General features: G+C 40.2%; 1 protein-coding gene across 12 annotated transcripts in view; it reads left to right on the top strand.

The window, feature by feature from the left end:
- Positions 1-18,293, top strand: part of NCOR2 (nuclear receptor corepressor 2) — a 1,025,928-nt gene that overhangs the window by 498,782 nt on the left and 508,853 nt on the right. For 8 of the 12 annotated variants that reach the window (XM_053701829.1, XM_053701830.1, XM_053701834.1 and 5 more), the window contains exons 11-12: positions 8,823-8,916; positions 9,132-9,242. In XM_053701829.1, the coding sequence (XP_053557804.1) occupies positions 8,823-8,916; positions 9,132-9,242 (205 nt within the window). The remainder of the gene's footprint in view (positions 1-8,822; positions 8,917-9,131; positions 9,243-18,293) is intronic. The other 4 variants (XM_053701833.1, XM_053701839.1, XM_053701838.1 and 1 more) reach the window with 1 other exon arrangement.

Here is an 18,293-nt window from a genome sequence, read left to right as displayed (position 1 = left end):
ATTTGGCAATATATTAAACCCAGAATCACGAGACAAACAATGTATCTTCACAAAGACAGAAGGGGCTTGAGTGTGCAGAATATAATATTATATAAAATAGCCATAACCCTGCATAGGTTATTTGACTTGTGCCCAAATAACCCAAAGAAGACCTGGAGTCAGCTGGATTGCAATATCCTGGGCTTCGCAAACGCAGGGACCTCTGCCTGGCTATCTCACAAATTAAGGCCTCCAGCTGCCACACACTATACGCTGTTGATAGATTTCTACCAGAACTGGGACAACATGCTAAACACCTGATCCAATATTTAAACTCCTGTTACACTAATGATACCTATCTGCAATCGGACATTACCTTGGTACCTGAAAGAAGCACCCTAGTACAGGAACTATCATATTAGAGAGAGAATATTACATACTCTATACAAAGACAACAAACTCAAAGAACTAGCAGAGATACAGGACACCACTCTTGATATACCTATGAATTGGTACTCACATACCCAAATGAAACTCTACATAAGCACACACTCTCACAGACAACACAGTGAGTTGCCTTGCTTTTACTACCAACGCATTGGAAGTCACACAAAACCCCTACAGTCGAGGAATGGAAAACACAGGTAAACACCTTGCTGCACTTAAAAATATACCATCATCTACAGGCAAGCAAAGTTGACATACATGAAATACATGCTTGAGACCTGGAAACACAACCAAGAATAAATGCAACAAGAATTGCCACACATCTATGCCAGTTCATTCTGACCAGCTATAGTGATATAGTAATGTCACTTAACACTAGCCAATTGTTCCTGATATCCTTGCACAAATTTGTCAGGCTTGAGGTGAGAAATGCATAAAACTATCCTTACCAGATAGCGCCCGCTAAATATGTACACAATTAAAACGACAAGACTGATAGGACCTCCCTACACCCCTTCCTCTTATTATTTCCATCTTAATGAGAGGAGAGTCCACTGCTTCATTCATTTCTTGTGGGAATTAAGAACCTGGCCACCAGGAGGAGGCAAAGACACCCCAGCCAAAGGCTTAAATACCTCCCCCACTCCCCTCATCCCCCAGTCATTCTTTGCCTTTCGTCACAGGAGGTTGGCAGAGACGTGTCGGAAGATTCGGAGTAGTCTCTTATGGAGGCTAGTACTCTTCACAATGGGACTGGAGTTTTAAGCAGTCCTGTCAGCCTCTCAGTGAGAGCATGGGTGAAAGTTAGAGTCTGGAGATGCAGGGAGTGTCGTCTCTGCAAAACCATTCCGACTCAGATTAACAGCTCCATAAGCCATCGGCGTTGACGAGTTTCGCTGCCTGCTTTCTGCTCTCAAGTCCATGTCAGGAGCGATGCTACTAACCTGTCACACTTGAAAGGCCGTGTTCCTGTTCCACTGCATAGATTCTGGTAAGATTGTTTCATTTTTTTATACATGTATGATAACGCTAGAAGACAGGGTCACAGTGTGACTGCTTTTATCTGTATAGAATCAAGGGTTAATATCGCCTGAGGCGGATTATTGAACAGGGGGGAATAATTTTATATGGTTATTTGAATTTATGCTGCTTTTATGTGTGAGATGTTATGGGCTAATAGGCTGTTATGGAACATACAGGTTTCACTTTCACTTTGAGAGCCATGCAGCTTACAAGCTTGGCACGCTTTTTCTCATAGCAGGGACGGTCCTGCATTGTGCACCATCTTCCCTCTTTCCTGACCGGGTGTCTTTTAGAGAGGAGTCCTAACTCTCTGTACTGTCTGGGTCATGGGAGGTGGTGAGTGCCACAGCCGTTTGGGATATAAAGGTGCAGTTTTTTTGAATAAAATGTTTTATTTCTATAGTTCTCCGGTTATTGCACTAGCGCAGGAGGATTCCATTACTTAGCGGGCATGCCCTCTATTCCTAAAGAGTAATTCCTGTTTATAATGTGAGGAGGTCTTACCACCCCCTCAATTATGTTCCATATGCCTTCATAATGTGATAATGTCAAACATGTTTGATACCACTGAGACGTCCACCTCTGAGGAGTTGTCGTCCAGTGAGGTGCGTATCCTACATGCTTATCTCTCTACACATGCAGTTTCCCGTAGCATTGCTGATCCTCCATCTGGAGGGGGCCATTTATTCACCAGACGTTACTGCGCAGCTAGGACGGTGGTGTCTGCGGCCTTTAATGCTTTACCTCGCCCTGCTAAGCGCAAGCGAAAGGTTACATATTGCACTCCTTCCCAGAGTACATCAGATAATTTATTAGATTTAACTGATAGGGTTATCAGAAGATTAATTTTCTTTCTGAGACTTCAGAGTAGGAACTTTCTGGGTCTGAGTCTGCTGCCTCTAAACCTCCATCTGCAGAGGAACCAGACTTTAGTTTTAGGGAATTCAATGGTTCCAGAGGCCAAGGTACCTTTAATTCTTAAATTGGATAGTTTGAGGACAGGGTGGTACCTTATCCTTTCCTGCTCCTGTTAGATGGCAAACATATTAAGAATGAATGGGACTGGATTGTTCCTCTCTTCTCCCTTAACAAATCGTTCCCGGCCCTGGACTCTCAATGGAGTTGTGAGATTCCGTCCCTAAAAGGGATGGCACTATCTTCACCCTTGCTTAAATGTCTTACTATCCCGTTTGAGGATAGATTTTCGTTTTAAGAGCCCATGGATAAAGGATGGAAACTCTGTTAAGACAGTTGTTTTCAACATACAGGATATTTGTTTTTAACCGGAGGTGGACGTTGCTGCGGTTGCAGGAGAAACTACCTTCTAGTGTGACTCCTGATAGGATTGATCGAGGTGGAGAGGTCCCCTCGACGTTACTCAGGAAAGATTTACGGCCTTGAGGGTTGCTAATTCTTTTACCTGTGATGCTATTAGGCAGATTATTCGCCTACATGCTAAGGTTTCAGCCTTTTCTGTTCAGGCCCGTCGGGTTCTGGCTGAAGTCATGGTCTGCGGATATGACTTCTAAGTCTAGACTTCTTTCCCTCCCCTTTAAGGGAATGATTTGTTTGGTCTAGGCCTGGACTCAATTATCTCCACGGTCACAGGGGGCAAGGGTGCCCTTCTACCGCAAGAGAATCTGAACGAGTCTTGGGACAATTTTCATTCTTTTCGTTTTGATAGAGCCCATGTCAGCAGTCCTCAAGAGCTCTTGGAAGCCGGCTCAGTCCTGGAATAAATCCAAGCAGAGTAAGAAGCCCACCGAGTCTAAGTTGGCATGAACGGGCAGTCCCGGTCCTCTTCTGGATCGTGTAGGGTGCAATCTTTCGCTCTTTTCAGTTGCTTGGTTCAGGGATGTGCAGGATCCATGGGTTACTGGATGTCATTGCTCAGGGTCACAAGATAGGTTTCAAGTCTCAGCCACCCAAGGGCAGTTCCTCCCCTTTCCTGTCTTCCTGACCAGAAAGGAGGGAAGCCTTTCTGGGGTGCGTATGGGATCTGTTCTATTAGGAGTTATTGTCCCGGTGCCTATCGCAGTGGGAGGTTTGGGATACTATTCAAACCTTTTCGTGGTTTCAAAGCAGGAGGGAACTTTCTGTTCGATTTGGACCTGAAGTGCTTAAGCAAATTTTTATATGTCCCCTAGGTCAAGAGGGAGACAATAGGTCCATTTTCCCCCCCGTTCGAGAAGGGCAGTCCATGACCATGATGGATCTAAAGGATGCTCCCGTCAAGTTCAATCCTCAAGGACCACTTCCAGTTCCTAGGGTTTGCATTCCTGGACCAGCACTTCCAGTTTATTGATCTTCTGTTTGGTCTAGCTGGTATAGTGTGAGCATAACTGCCTTCCAAGTAGTTGGCCTGATTTTTATTCTCGGCCAACACAGCATTCTTCAAGAAGTTTTTCGGAGAGTGGACCATTCAGAATTTCTCCTGTCTTCTTTGATCCCATGGATGGAAGATAAATCTAGAGAGAGTTTTCTTGTATCGCGTACCAGGGTGGAATTCCCGGGTACTATAATAGTCTCCATAGACATGAATTTTTTTCTAACAGACCAGAGATGTTGCAGGCTAGCTTCAACATGTTTTGTCCTCCAGACCTCCTTAAGGCCATCTGTGGCTCAGTTTATGGAGGTGATTGGTCTCATGGTGTCCAGCATGCACATCATTTCCTTTGCCAAGTTTCACCTCAGACTGTTGCAACTGCGCATGCTGAAGCAGTGGAACGGCGATCATTCGGATCTGCCTCAACAGATTCTCTGGACAATAGATCGAGAGAATTGCTCTCTGGTGTTTTTGTCCGGATTACTTGTCCCAAGGGATGTCTGTCTCAAGACCATCCTGGTTGATTGTGACTACGTTTGTGAGTTTGTCAGGAGGGCGAGCGGTTTGGGGTGCCAAGAAGGCACAGGGAAAAGCTCCTTCCCGATCGCATTTGGATCTTCGGGCAATATTCAATGCTCTGAAGGCTTGGGCCTCTGCTGGGTTCGTCCCAGTTTTTCACATTCCAATCGGACAATATATCCTCTGTGGCTTACATCAACCATCAGGGGGGAACGAGAAGATAACTAGCTATGAGGGAAGTATCTCGGATTATGGAGTGGGCGGAGACCCACATTTGTTTGCTGTCAGCGATCCATATTCCGAGTGTGGACAACTGGGAAGCGTATTTCCTCAGCAGACAATACTTTAATCCGGGGGATTGGTCTCTCCATCCCGAGTGTTTGCAGAAATTTGCAAAAGGAATATCTTATGACGTCTCATTACCAAGTTACCCATATATGGTTCGAGGTACAGGGATCCTCATGCGGAGCTAACAGATGTATTAGCAGGGCCTTGGAGGTTTCATCCAATTTATTTTTACGTCTGTTACTACTACTTCCTAGTGTAGGGGATTCGAATCAAGCAGGCGTCAGTGATACCGATTGCTCCGTATTGGCCGTGAAGGATATGATTCTCAGACTAGTAGGGATGTCGTTATCTCCTCCGTGGAAGTTAACTTGTCGCAGGAATCTGCTGACCAATGTCTCTTTGCTCATCTATGTCTAGATCTCTGAGGCTGACTACGTGGAGATCGGACGCTTAGTCCTAGCCAAGAGAGGGTTTCTGAGGGTGTTATGTTTACTCTCATTCAAACTCGTAGCTGGTTGCTCGTCGCATCTATCATAAGGTGTGGAGGAACTACTTATGTTGTTCTCCAGGATGAACTGGAGAAGGGCTTTCTGCAAGTCCCCTGATGGGACAGATTTCGGCCCTGTCTAAATTACTGCACAAGAAATTCGCTGAGCTTCCTGATGTGCAGTCACTTGTTAAGGCTCTGCTAGGATCAGACCTGTGTTCAGATCTATTGCTCCTCCTTGGAGTTTAAATCGTGTTCTTTAGGTTTTGCATGGGCTCCATTGGAGCCTATGCATGAAGTAGACATTAAATTATTGTCTTGGAAGGTTCCTTTTCTATGGGCTATTGCTTCTGCTCGCAGAGTATCTGTGATTACTGCCTTGCAATGCGTCCTTCCTTATCCGGCTTTCCATGCTGATAAGGCTGTTCTATGTACCAAGTTAGGTTTTCTTCCTAAGGTTGTGTTAATTCGCAACATAAATCAAGAGATTGTGGTTCCTTTCAACGTAGTTCTGGATGTGGTTTGTGCCTTGAAGTCCTATCTTCAGACCACTTAGGAATTTAGACAAACTTCTCTGTTTGTTCTCTCTCTGGGAAGCTTGGGGGTCCGAGGGCCTATTCAACTTCCTTATCTTTTTGGCTGAGGAGTGTCCTCCATTTCGCATTGAGACAGCGGGACATAAGCCTCCTCTGAGGATTATGGCTCATTCAACTAGATCTGTGGCCTCTTCTTGGGCCTTAACAAGGTTTCTATGGAGCAGATTTGTAAGGCGGCTACTCGGTCCTCTTTACATACTTTTGCAACATTTTACAAAAGCCGCTTTTTGGAGAAAGGTTCTGCAGGCTGTGGTGCCCCCACTATAGGGTTCGCCTCCTTTTACCCTCCCATTTTTTTAATTCCGTGTCCTATAGAGCTTGGGTATTTGTTCCCACAAGTAATAAATGAAGCAGTGCACTCTCCTCCCATTAAGATGGAAAACATAAATTATGCTTACCTGATAATTTTATTTCCATCTGTGGGAGGAGAGTCCACGGCTCCCGCCCATTTGTTTCGGTGGGCGGACCTAAAATTAATAGTATCTTCTGGCACCATTTATACCCTGATATTTCTCCTACTGTTCCCATGGCAGAATGACTGGGGGATAAGGGGAGTGGGGGGGGGGTATTTAAGCCTTTGGCTGGAGTGTCTTTGCCTCCTCCTGGTGGCCTGGTTCTTAATTCCCACAAGTAATGAATGACGCAGTGGACTCTCCTCCCACAGATGGAAATTAAATTATCAGGTAATTTATGTTTTTTTGTTCACTCACAAGACTTACTCCCCCACTTTAATTTATCTTATACCATATTCCACATTAGGATTAATTCTACAGCTGATACGAGCAATGAAGGAACCTATTTTAATTAACATTCTTTTAACATTGCCCACAACTTAAGAGTTTATGCAAGTGAGGTGTTAAGGTGATTAAAAAGTTTAAGCAGAAACCAACTAACATAATGGACTATATCTATGGACAATCTATCCGTACTCAAACCATGGGCATAAAGACAACTTAAAACTCCAACTATTCTGCAAACCCTTGTCTTAGTTTTCACATCATTAGATGTCATTATGTTAACATGTATACTTAACCGTTTTGTATGTTTACCCACACACTGTAAATAATTTTAATGACTAAAATAAAGAAAACTTTTTTTGGGGGTAAAATCCATTTAAATAGATGGATAATACATATTGCAATTATTTCTATTAAGTATAAGTAGCTGCTTATTGTTTTTCTTTTATTACAACAATAAAACAGACTGTCTAGCATCCCTTTAAAAAAATAACATGTATATAGTTGCTGCCAGCCCTACTACATCAAACTTAGATCCAGGTTTTAATAATAATAAAAAAAAACATAAGGGTGACAAACAACCATTCTCATTCAGCATGTTTTATATAATTATATATTTCATTTTTTATAAGAGGAGCTTGTTTCGTGCATTCACTATCAATTAACTGAAGTTAAAGCCTTGACCTTGTTTGACTTCAGATCGTTACAAATAGATTGTGAAATTGGTCTTGAGGAAGTGGAAAAATTCAGTTTATGATAAAATGCTTTTTACATTGAAATAATAAAATAAGAACATTTTATCTCCATATTTACTTTGTTTTGGTTTGGTTTCTGAGCATAAATGTTTACTTGAGAATTAATGTACTACTTTTAAGAGCCCTGATATTTATAGATAAAGCAAAGCAGTTCTAAAGTATTAATGGGAGTTGCAAAAGGCAGAAGTTGACAACTCTTTATACCAATTATTTTATGACAACATTTAGAACAAAACTGCTAAAAAAAACAAGAAATAGGGGAAATGCCACAAAGTAAAACTGGGCCAAGCCATCTATGATTCGCTAGAGCTCTGAAATTAAATTAGCACTATAAACTGCTATTATGGTGGGCAAAGACAGATAGTCATGGAACTGGACCATTTTTGTAAATGAAATGAGAATTACAGCAAAATAAAAGAGGCATATAAGTGCAAAAAGAAAATGGTTCAATGTGTTATAGCGTGTAATTATTGCATTGTTGCTTGCATATAACTGTGTGTTTAAGTCATTCAAAGGGGTTAAAAATATTGTTCCAATCAGCTCCAAAGCGGCAGTGTACTATGGGGATCTAGCTGGTTATTGGTGGCTACACATACAGTATATGCTCCTTGTCATTGGTTCGCCATATGTATTCAGCTAGCTCCCAGTAGTGCATTGCTGCTCTGGAGCGGACAGTAATAATTTGTTAAATTCCTTTGTAGGGCTTAAACACACAGAACATGTTACCTCACAACTGTCCCTATTTGAGAGGGACATTCCTTGATTCTGAGCTCTGTCCTGTTGTCCCTCTGAGACAGACATATGCCCCTATTTGCGGAACTTCCCTTAGCCACCCCCACAACCCCGCCCACTAACTAGCCATGATCCAACCCCTCCCAATATAGCTTCACCCACAAAATAGTTACAGTCCCCCGATACCCAGCCACAAATGTTGGGAGGGCTGTTATTACTGCTCTGTTGCTTACATTAGAGCCTTTTCCTTTTGCACATTTATGTTCCCATTAAAGGGACTTTCTAATCTACATGTTACTGAGACTATTTACATTTTCTTATTACATATGTGAAACTGATTGGTGTAGTGTGTGCAGCGAGCGTACATGTGTGTTCACAGTGGATACGCACCAATGTCCAGAAACCAATCTGATGGATTTCTGGGGAGATTGGCCAATGGTCTATTATGACTGTTTACAAGACTCATGTGACATATTTCTTAGCCTTTTCTTGTATTCTATTTAATTTCTATACTATCTCTTAATATGTACAACAATATTTATTTGCTTGTGCTTCACAGAAAGAAAAGGAAATTAATGCTAGGAATAGATTAATAAATGAAAATGTTTTATTACTATTTTTTGTGTGCTATTCCGTTGAATAGTTGATTTAAAAATGTTAACTTTTAAATGCACAAAACAGTTATTTTTCTTGCACGTCACTATAATTGGTATTAGCTTTTACATTTTAAGACTTACCACATCCCAAAACCGTATTGTTTTTTAAATAAATGAAATGTGTATAACTGTCAGCGGTAGTATACTCTGACAGAATATTGTGGGTGTTACCTAAAACCATGTTGTGTAACAAGCTGTGTTATACAGTATTTATTTATCCACATAGCCTATTAATGCATCAGTGCATATGACTGAACATTTCAATTCCATCTCTCAGCAGGGTAGGACAGAGAGGAAGCAGCTTGTCTTTCTCTGCAGCTCGCAGTGAACATGAAGTTTCAGAAATTATTGACGGCCTTTCAGAGCAGGAGGTAAGACTTTCTTCTAGAGAAGTTCAGCTTTTTTTTTTCTTTTTCTTTTCTGGTTAAGTATTTGCCCATGACATGGGGAATCCAGACTCGCACTAAAGCACACATAATTGCTTAGAAAAACTGCAAATAAATAAGTAATTCCATTTTATTTTGATAATGTACAACACCTAGTTAAATAAAACCAAACCATTTGTATAATAATGTTTAATCCCTAGAGAGCGAAGGACAACATATCCCCCTTCCAAAGAGGATCTATCTTGGGGAACCGCTGCACTGCAGCTAGGAAGGGAGACTGCAGTCTTCTTCCCCATCAACAGCTGCAATGGGTAATGACATCACAAAGAACAAGTCCCTACTGATACATGGGCTAATGAGTTACTCAAGTTGTATTTTATTATAATTTATTTGTATAGCACTGCAAAATTCCGTAGCACTGGGTACAAAGATAGGAGTATACAATGACCAGGATTTGTGATAAAATACAACACATAACAGACTAAACAAATTTAGAACAGGAGGAAGAGAGCCCTGCTCTGGAGAGCTTACAGTCTACAGGTTGAGAGTGCAGAGACATAAGGTTTGGGGTAGCTTGTCACATAGATTGTAGTTGCAGCAGTAAGTCATGCAGTTCAAGAATTATTTTGGTTAGGATGAAAACAGAGAAGAGATGGTAAGCCTCTCTAAATAGGTGTGTTTTTATGGAGCATCTGAAGCTACACAAGGTTGGAGACATTCTTATGGAGGCTGGTAGAGAGATCCAGAGGACAGAAGCAGCATGTGAGAAGTCTTGGAGGCGGGAGTGGGACATAGAGATAATAGAAGTAGAGAGACGTTGATCTGAGATTGATCAAATAGGACAGGATGAGGAAATCTAGTTGGGAGTGAGGCTGTTGAGTGCTTTGTAAGTCAGGGTTAATACTAAATTGTATTCTGGAGTTTATGGGGAGCCAGTGTAGAGACTGGCAGAGCGGAGCAGCTCATGTAGATCGGCGACTAAGGTGGATGAGTCTAGCTAAAGCATTCATGATAGATTGAAGGGAGAAGAAGCAGTGTTTTAGAAGGCCATTTAGAAGTATTTTTGTTGTGGTTTTTTTTTTGAGTAAGGAAGGGCCAAATTCTGGAAATGTTGCGTAGGTGTGCATGGCAGGATTTGGTAAGTGCTTTATATATGTGGGTTGAATGTGAGTTCTGAGTCGTGTGACCCAAGACAGTGGACCTGGGGTGAAGAGTGTAGAATAGATGTTGGATGTCTCGAAGAAGGGGGAATAAGAAGCAGCTCAGCTTTGGACATATTGTGTTGAAGGTAGTGTGAGGACATCTAACAGGAAATTGCAGAGAGACAGTTGGAAATCTGGTTGAGTAAAGGGGGAGAGATATCAAGAGAGAAAAGATAGATTTGAAAATCATCAGCATATAAGTGGTACTGGAAGCCAAATGAGGTTATAAGTTTTCCAAGGGAGGATGTATAGAGACAGAGAAAGCAAGGGACCCAAGACAAAACCTTGTGGTACTTCAACTAAGAGAAGCAAAGGATCAGAAGATATGCTATTTAAGGAAACTGAAAACGAGCAGTTTGAGAGATATGAAGCAAACCAGGAGAGGGCTGTGTCTCGGATGCCAAATGAATGTAGGATTTTTAGGAGGAGAGGATAGTCAACTGTGTCAAACAGTGTATAGGTCAAGAAGGATTAGTAAGGAGTAGTGGCCCTTTGCTTTAGCTGATAACAGGTCATTTGTTACTATAGTTAGAGTGGTTTCTCTTGAGTGTTTAGGCTGGAAACCAGATTGTAGTGGATCAAGTAAGGAGTTGTGACAAATTGAGGTTAGATAATTATAGACTAGTCGTTCCAATAATTTGGAAGCAAAGGGAAGTAAGGAGACCGGTTCGATAGTTAGAAGGGGTGTAGGGGTCAATTGAGTTTTTAATTTTTAGGATTGGGGGGATTGACACATGCTTGAATGTATCAGGAAATGTGCCCGAGGTGATTTAGGGTAGGGGTTAGTGAAGCAGAGAGAGAGGGAAGAAGTTGTGAAGGAATAGGGTTAAGTGGGCAGGTTCTGAGAACCATTATATAGGATACAATAGCAACAGAAAGCTGGGACTTTAGCAGCAGATTGTTCAGGACTTAATTCAAATACCATAAGAGAGATACATATAATTTTGTATCGGCTTTCTGTATGCTTTTGTATCCTCTGTCAAATGAGGAGTCACTTGTCCCTCTAGGATGCAGGTGGACACCATTAAAAATGGTGATCAACCACCACACTAGGTTATTATTAGTGACGGGGGCTATTATTGAACCCCTATTTTTACCCCTAATTAATTGGAGGGGTATGAGACTCTTTATAAAAATATGGGAATTCCCTTATTTTAAATGAGGGGTCACCCCCCCTCCAATTTGCAGGTGATCACCTGTCCTAATTAAACACCTGTGCAATGTCTTATGAAGAAGAGGGGGCACTTTCTGAGTACCTACCCCCCCTCATAAAAAAACAGAGGGATATAAGACCCCAGTATTGATAGAGGAGACAAGACAGTTGCTCCATAAGTGCCTCTATTCCTTAAAACAACATACAACTCACATGCACTCACACACATTGATTACCAAAAGAGGGGTCGCATGCTCATTGGCGTATGAGAAATTGCAAGCAAGATATATGTAGAACTGAGTAAGTGTAAAAGTAGATAATGTTCTGTGAAAATCTAAATTGGATGATTTGTTGGTGCAACTTTGATTTGTTTGAATTTTTTTTTCTTTCATGTAATTGGCAAGAGTCCATGAGCTAGTGACGTATGGGATATACAATCCTACCAGGAGGGGCAAAGTTTCTCAAACCTCAAAATGCCTATAAATACACCCCTCACCACACCCACAATTCAGTTTTACAAACTTTGTAAGTTTGTGCTAAGATTTCTACGTTGATATGCGCTTCTCAGCATTTTTGAAGCCCAATTCCTCTGAGTACAGTGAATGTCAGAGGGATGTAAAGGGAGTATCACCTATTGAATGCAATGGTTTTCCTCACGGGAGATCTATTTCTAAGGTTCTCTGTTATCGGTCGTAGAGATTCATCTCCTACCTCCCTTTTCAGATTGACGATATACTCTCATATTCCATTACCTCTACTGATAACCATTTCAGTACTGGTTTGGCTATCTGCTATATGTGTCACTTCCGACGTCTTAGTTGACCCCGAGTCCTTTCACAAGGTTGCGTCTTCAATGACGCGAGTGTGTCATTTCCGGATGTTGTTAGCACCAAAAAAAAAAATCTGTTTGTGTTGTGCGTCATTCTTGGCGCCAAATATTTTAATTATTTAAAACCCCATTCCTATATGCCTCTTGCCTTTTTTCTCTATCAGAGGGCTATGCTGTTTGCATTTTTTCCCATTCCTGAAACTGCCATATAAGGAAATTGATAATTTTGTTTTATTTGTTGTTTGTTTCTCTTACATTTGCAAGATGTCTCAATCTGATCCTGTCTCAGAAATCACTGTTGGAACCCTGCTGCCTGATAACAGTTCTACCAAAGCTAAGTGCATTTGTTGTAAACTTCTGGGGATTATATCTCCAGCTGTGGTTTGTAATAGTTGTCATGATAAACTTTTACATGGAGATAATGTGTCCATCAGTAATAGTACATTGCCTGTTGCTGTTCCTTCAACATCTAATGTACAAGATATACCTGTGAATTTAAAATAATTTATTTCTGATTCTATTCAGAAGGCTTTGTCTGCCATCCCGCCTTCTAATAAACGTAAAAGGTCTTTTAAAACTTCTCATAAAGTTGATGAAATTTCAAATGACCGACAACATACTGAATTATCCTCCTCTGATAGGGATCTATCTGATTCAGAAGATCCATCCTCAGATATTGACACTGACAAATCTAATTATTTATATAAAATGGAGTATATTCGTTCTTTGTTAAAAGAAGTGTTGATTACATTGGATATTGAGGAAACTAGTCCTCTTGATATTAAAACTAGTAAACGTTTAAAATCTGTTTATAAACCTCCTGTGGTTACTCCAGAGGTTTTTCCAGTTCCTGATGCTATTTCTGATTTTATTTCTAAGGAATAGAATAGGCCTGGTACTTCTTTTATTCCTTCTTCAAGGTTTAAAAAATTGTATCCTTTGCCAGCAGTTACATTGGAGTTTTGGGAAAAGATCCCCAAAGTTGATGGGGCTGTCTCTACTCTTGCTAAACGTACTACTATTCCTATGGAAGATAGTACTTCTTTTAAAGATCCTTTAGATAGGAAACTTGAATCTTATCTAAGGAAAGCCTATTTGTATTCGGGTCATCTTCTCAGGCCTGCAATTTCTTTGGCTGATGTTGCAACTGCATCAACTTTTTGGTTGGAAAATTTTGCGCAACAAGAATTGGATCCTGATTTGTCTAGCATTGTTCGCTTGATTCAACATGCTAATCATTTTATTTGTGATGCCATTTTTGATATAATCAAAATTGATGTTAAATATATGTCTTTAGCTATTTTAGCTAGAAGAGCTTTGTGGCTTAAATCTTGGAATGCTGACATGACTTCTAAGTCCAGATTGCTATCTCTTTCTTTCCAAGGTAATAAGTTATTTGGTTCTCAGTTGGATTCAATTATTTCAACTGTCACTGGAGGGAAGGGAGTTTTTTTCCTCAGGATAAAAGACCTAAGAGTAAATCTAAAGCTTCTAACCATTTTCGTTCCTTTCGACAAAATAAGGAACAGAAACCTAATCCTCCCCCCAAGGAATCTGTTTGCAATTGGAAACCTTCTTCAAATTGGAATAAATCCAAGCCATTTAACAAATCAAAGCCAGTCCGCATGAAGGAGCGGCCCTCATTCAGCTCAGCTGGTAGGGGCAGATTAAGATTTTTCAAGGATGTTTGGATAAATTCAGTCCAAAATCAATGGATTGTCTCTCAGGGGTACCGAATAGGATTCAGAGTAAGACCTCCTGTGAGAAGATGTTTTCTTTCACACATCCCAGCAAATCCAGTAAAGGCTCATGCTTTCCTGAAATGTGTTTCAGACCTGGAGTTTGCAGGGTTAATCATGCCAGTTCCGTTTCAGGAACAGGGTCTGGGGTTTTATTCAAATCTATTCATTGTCCCAAAGAAAGAAAATGTATTCAGACCAGTTTTTTATCTGAAAATTTTGGAATTGTTCTGTAAGAGTACCAACTTTCAAAATGGTGACTATAAGGTCTATTCTGCCTTTTGTTCAGCAATGACATTGTATGTCCACAATAGACTTACAGGATACATATCTTCATATTCCGATTCATCCAGATCATTATCAGTTTCTGAGATTCTCTTTTCTAGACAAGCATTACCATTTTGTCGCTCTTCCTTTTGGCCTAGCAACAGCTCCAAGAATCTTTTCAAAGGTTCTTGGTGCCCTACTCTCTGTAATCAGAGAGCGGGGTATTGCGGTGTTTCCTTATTTGGACGATATCTTAGTACTATTACGTTCTGCAGAATCTCACATCAATCAACTAGTGTTGTTTCTTCAAAATCATGGTTGGAGGATCAATTTACCAAAAAGTTCTTTGATTCCTCAGACAAGGGTCACCTTTTTAGGTTTCCAGATAGATTGTGTCCATTACTCTGTCTCTAACAGACAAGAGACGTTTAAAATTGGTTGCAGGCTGTCGGAACCTTCAGTCTCAGTCATTCCCTTCAGTAGCTATGTGCATGGAAGTTTTAGGTCTCATGACTGCAGCATCGGACGCGATCCCCTTTGCTCGTTTTCACATGAGACCTCTTCAGCTTTGTATGCTGAACCAATGGTGCAGGGATTATACAAGGGTATCACAATTAATATTGTTAAATCCCAATGTTCGACTATCTCTGACTTGGTGGTTAGATCACTATTGTATAGTTCAAGGGGCCTCTTTTGTTCGTCCAACCTGGACTGTGATCACAACAGATGCGAGTCTTTCAGGTTGGGGAGCTGTTTGGGGATCTCTGACAGCAGAATGGGTTTGGAAATCTCAAGTGGCAAGATTGCCAATCAATATTTTGGAACTCCGTGCGATTTTCAGGGCTCTTCAGATTTGGCCTCTGTTGAAGAGAGAACCGTTCATTTGTTTTCAGACAGACAATATCACAACTGTGGCATATGTCAATCATCAGGGTGGGACTCACAGTCCCCAAGCTATGAAAGAAGTATCTTGGATACTTGCTTTGGTGGAATCCAGCTCCTGTCTAATTTCTGCGGCTCATATCCCAGGTATAGACAATTGGGAGGCGGATTATCTCAGCCGTCAGACTTTACATACAGGGGAGTGGTCCCTTCATCCAGTTGTATTTTCTCAGGTTGTTCAGATGTGGGGTCTTCCAGAAATAGATCTGATGGCTTCTCATCTAAACAAGAAACTTTTCAGGTACTTGTCCAGGTCCAGGGATCCTCAGGCGGAAGCAGTGGATGTGTTGACACTTCCTTAGTGTTATCAACCTGCTTATATTTTCCTGCCTCTAGTTCTTCTTCCAAGAGTGATCTCCAAAATCATCATGGAGCATTTGTTTGTGTTGCTGGTGGCACTAGCATGGCCTCACAGGTTTTGGTATGCAGATCTTGTTCGGATGTCCAGTTGCCAACCTTGGCCACTTTCTTTAAGGCCGGACCTTCTGTCTCAAGGTCCGTTTTTCCATCAGGATCTCAAATCATTAAATTTGAAGGTATGGAAATTGAACGCCTAGTGCTTAGTCATAGAGGTTTCTCTGACTCAGTGAATAATACTATGTTACAGACTGGTAAATCTGTTTCTAGAAAGATTTATTATCGAGTTTGGAAGACTTATATTTCATGGTGTTCTCATAAATTCTCTTGGCATTCTTTCAGAATTCCTAGAATTTTACAGTTTCTTCAGGATGGTTTGGATAAGGGTTTGTCTGCAAGTTCCTTGAAGGGACAAATCTCTGCTCTTTCTGTTTTATTTCACAGAAAGATTTCTAAGCTTACTGATATTCACTGTTTTGTTCAGGCTTTGGTTCGTATCAAGCCTGTCATTAAATCAATCTCTCCTCCCTGGAGTCTTAATTTAGTTTTGAAGGCCTTACAGGCTCCTCCTTTTGAGCCTATGCATTCTTTGGACATTAAACTACTTTTTGGAAAGTATTGTTCCTTTTGGCCATCTCTTCTGCTAGAAGAGTTTCTGAATTATCTGCTCTTTCTTGTGAATCTCCTTTTCTGATTTTTCATCAGGATAAGGCGGTTTTGCGGACTTCATTTAAATTCTTACCTAAGGTTGTGAATTCTAACAACATTAATAGAGAAATTGTTGTCCCATCCTTGTGTCCTAATCCTAAGAATTCTTTGGAGAGATCCTTACATTCTTTGGATGTGGTAAGAGCTTTGAAATATTATGTTGAAGGTACTAAAGATTTCATGAAGACTTCTAGTCTATTTGTTATCTTCTCTGGTTCTAGGAAAGGTCAGAAGGCTTCTGCTGTTTGCCTTGGCTTCGTGGTTAAAGCTTTTGATTCATCAAGCTTATTTGGAGTTGGGTCAAGCCCCGCCTCAGTATTACAGCTCATTCTACTAGATCAGTCTCCACTTTGTGGGCTTTTAAGAATGAAGCTTCAGTTGATCAGATTTACAAAAGCAGCAACTTGGTCTTCTTTGCATACATTTTACTAAATTCTACAGTTTTGATATATTTGCTTCTTCGGAAGCAGTTTTTGGTAGAAAAGTTCTTCAGGCAGCTGTTTCAGTTTGATTCTTCTGCTTATGTTTTAAGTTTTTCTTTTCATTTATGAGAATAAACTTATATTTTGGGTTGTGGATTAATTTTTTTCACCGAACAATGGCTGTTTTTATTTTATCCCTCCCTCTCTAGTGACTCGTGCGTGGAGTTCCACATCTTGGGTATTGCTATCCCATAAGTCACTAGCTCATGGACTCTTGACAATTATATGAAAGAAAACATAATTTATGTAAGAATTTACCTGATAAATTAATTTCTTTCATATTGGCAAGAGTCCATGAGGCCCACCCTTTTTATGGTGGTTATGATATTTTTGTATAAAGCACAATTATTTCCAAATTCCTTTGTTGATTCTTTTTACTCCTTTCTTTATCACCCCACTACTTGGCTATTCGTTAAACTGAATTGTGGGTGTGGTGAGGGGTGTATTTATAGGCATTTTGAGGTTTGGGAAACTTTGCCCCTCCTGGTAGGAATGTATATCCCATACGTCACTAGCTCATGGACCCTTGCCAATATGAAATAAATGAATTTATCAGGTAAATTCTTACATAAATTATGTTTTTTTTTTACTATTCTGTGTTAGTTGTGACAGCAGTAGAAACATGCATACATTTTCAAGCCTACCTCTCTGCAAAATCAGAATTTAATTTAATTTTAAAATGTGGCTAATGTTTTTATAGTTTGATATATTAGACCTATTTATGTTCTGCATTGTAAGATGAAAGTGAAAAAATGATAAAATGTATCTTCCTTCGTTTCGATTAATGTAAATATAGAATCATACACTTTGGTGTTTTGAGAAGGTGAACTGATGTTAAATGTGGGTTCATAAAATAGTTAGGACATTATCGCTCCCATCTTGCATTTCATATGGTGGCTTTTTGCCATATTATGGTATTTATGCAAGCTGAAATTATTTTCTGAAAATACACACAAAGTTAAAATTTATGCGTAAACATTTTGAGGGACAAACAGTTAAAAACAGCACGCTCTCACTGGGGTGGAAATGGATCAACAGAGGGTTAAGAAAGCTAAGTGAAACGCATGTGTGGTCAGTGCAGGGGATGTCACCATCTTCAGCATTCTTGTTTATGACTTATGGGAGTGTGCATAGCCCCATGTTTTTATTTTTATTTTTCTGGACCATATGAATTTTGTTCAATTTCACTTTGTATAATATAATGATGCAAAGTCTCAGTTTTAAATAACATTTGACAAGTGACAAGCACATGTATTTCTCTGAAAATATTTAGTTTGAGGGAAAAAATGTTATTAAAATGATAAAGTTCTTCATTAGTTTTTTTTTAGTGTTTGCTGCTCAACAAGGGTGAAGTCAACTGTGCTGATAAGTTTTGGTTAAACAATAGCTTGGGCCCTTTTGATGTGGAGCACACTCTTAGACATAATGAAAACAGCCTGGTATGAGATTAAATTCCCTATAAATATAAATAGGAATAATCTGCGTCAGACTCTGGGAAAATGTAAGTTGGTTGTACCTTTATCGAAGGCAGTTTTTCAAACCTTGTATTTCTTTAAATTAAAGCAGTTATGCCATGCCAGCTTTGGAAACCTGTATTGACTTTACTGATTATAAATAATTCTGGGTAGCTCTATATAGGTGCATTTTAACACATTTATTATTAATCAGTATAAATACTGCTCT

The sequence above is a fragment of the Bombina bombina genome, chromosome 2, assembly GCF_027579735.1.
Source record: "Bombina bombina isolate aBomBom1 chromosome 2, aBomBom1.pri, whole genome shotgun sequence".
NCBI classification, from domain to species: Eukaryota; Metazoa; Chordata; class Amphibia; order Anura; family Bombinatoridae; genus Bombina; species Bombina bombina.
This window is presented reverse-complemented; position numbering and strand designations above follow the sequence as displayed.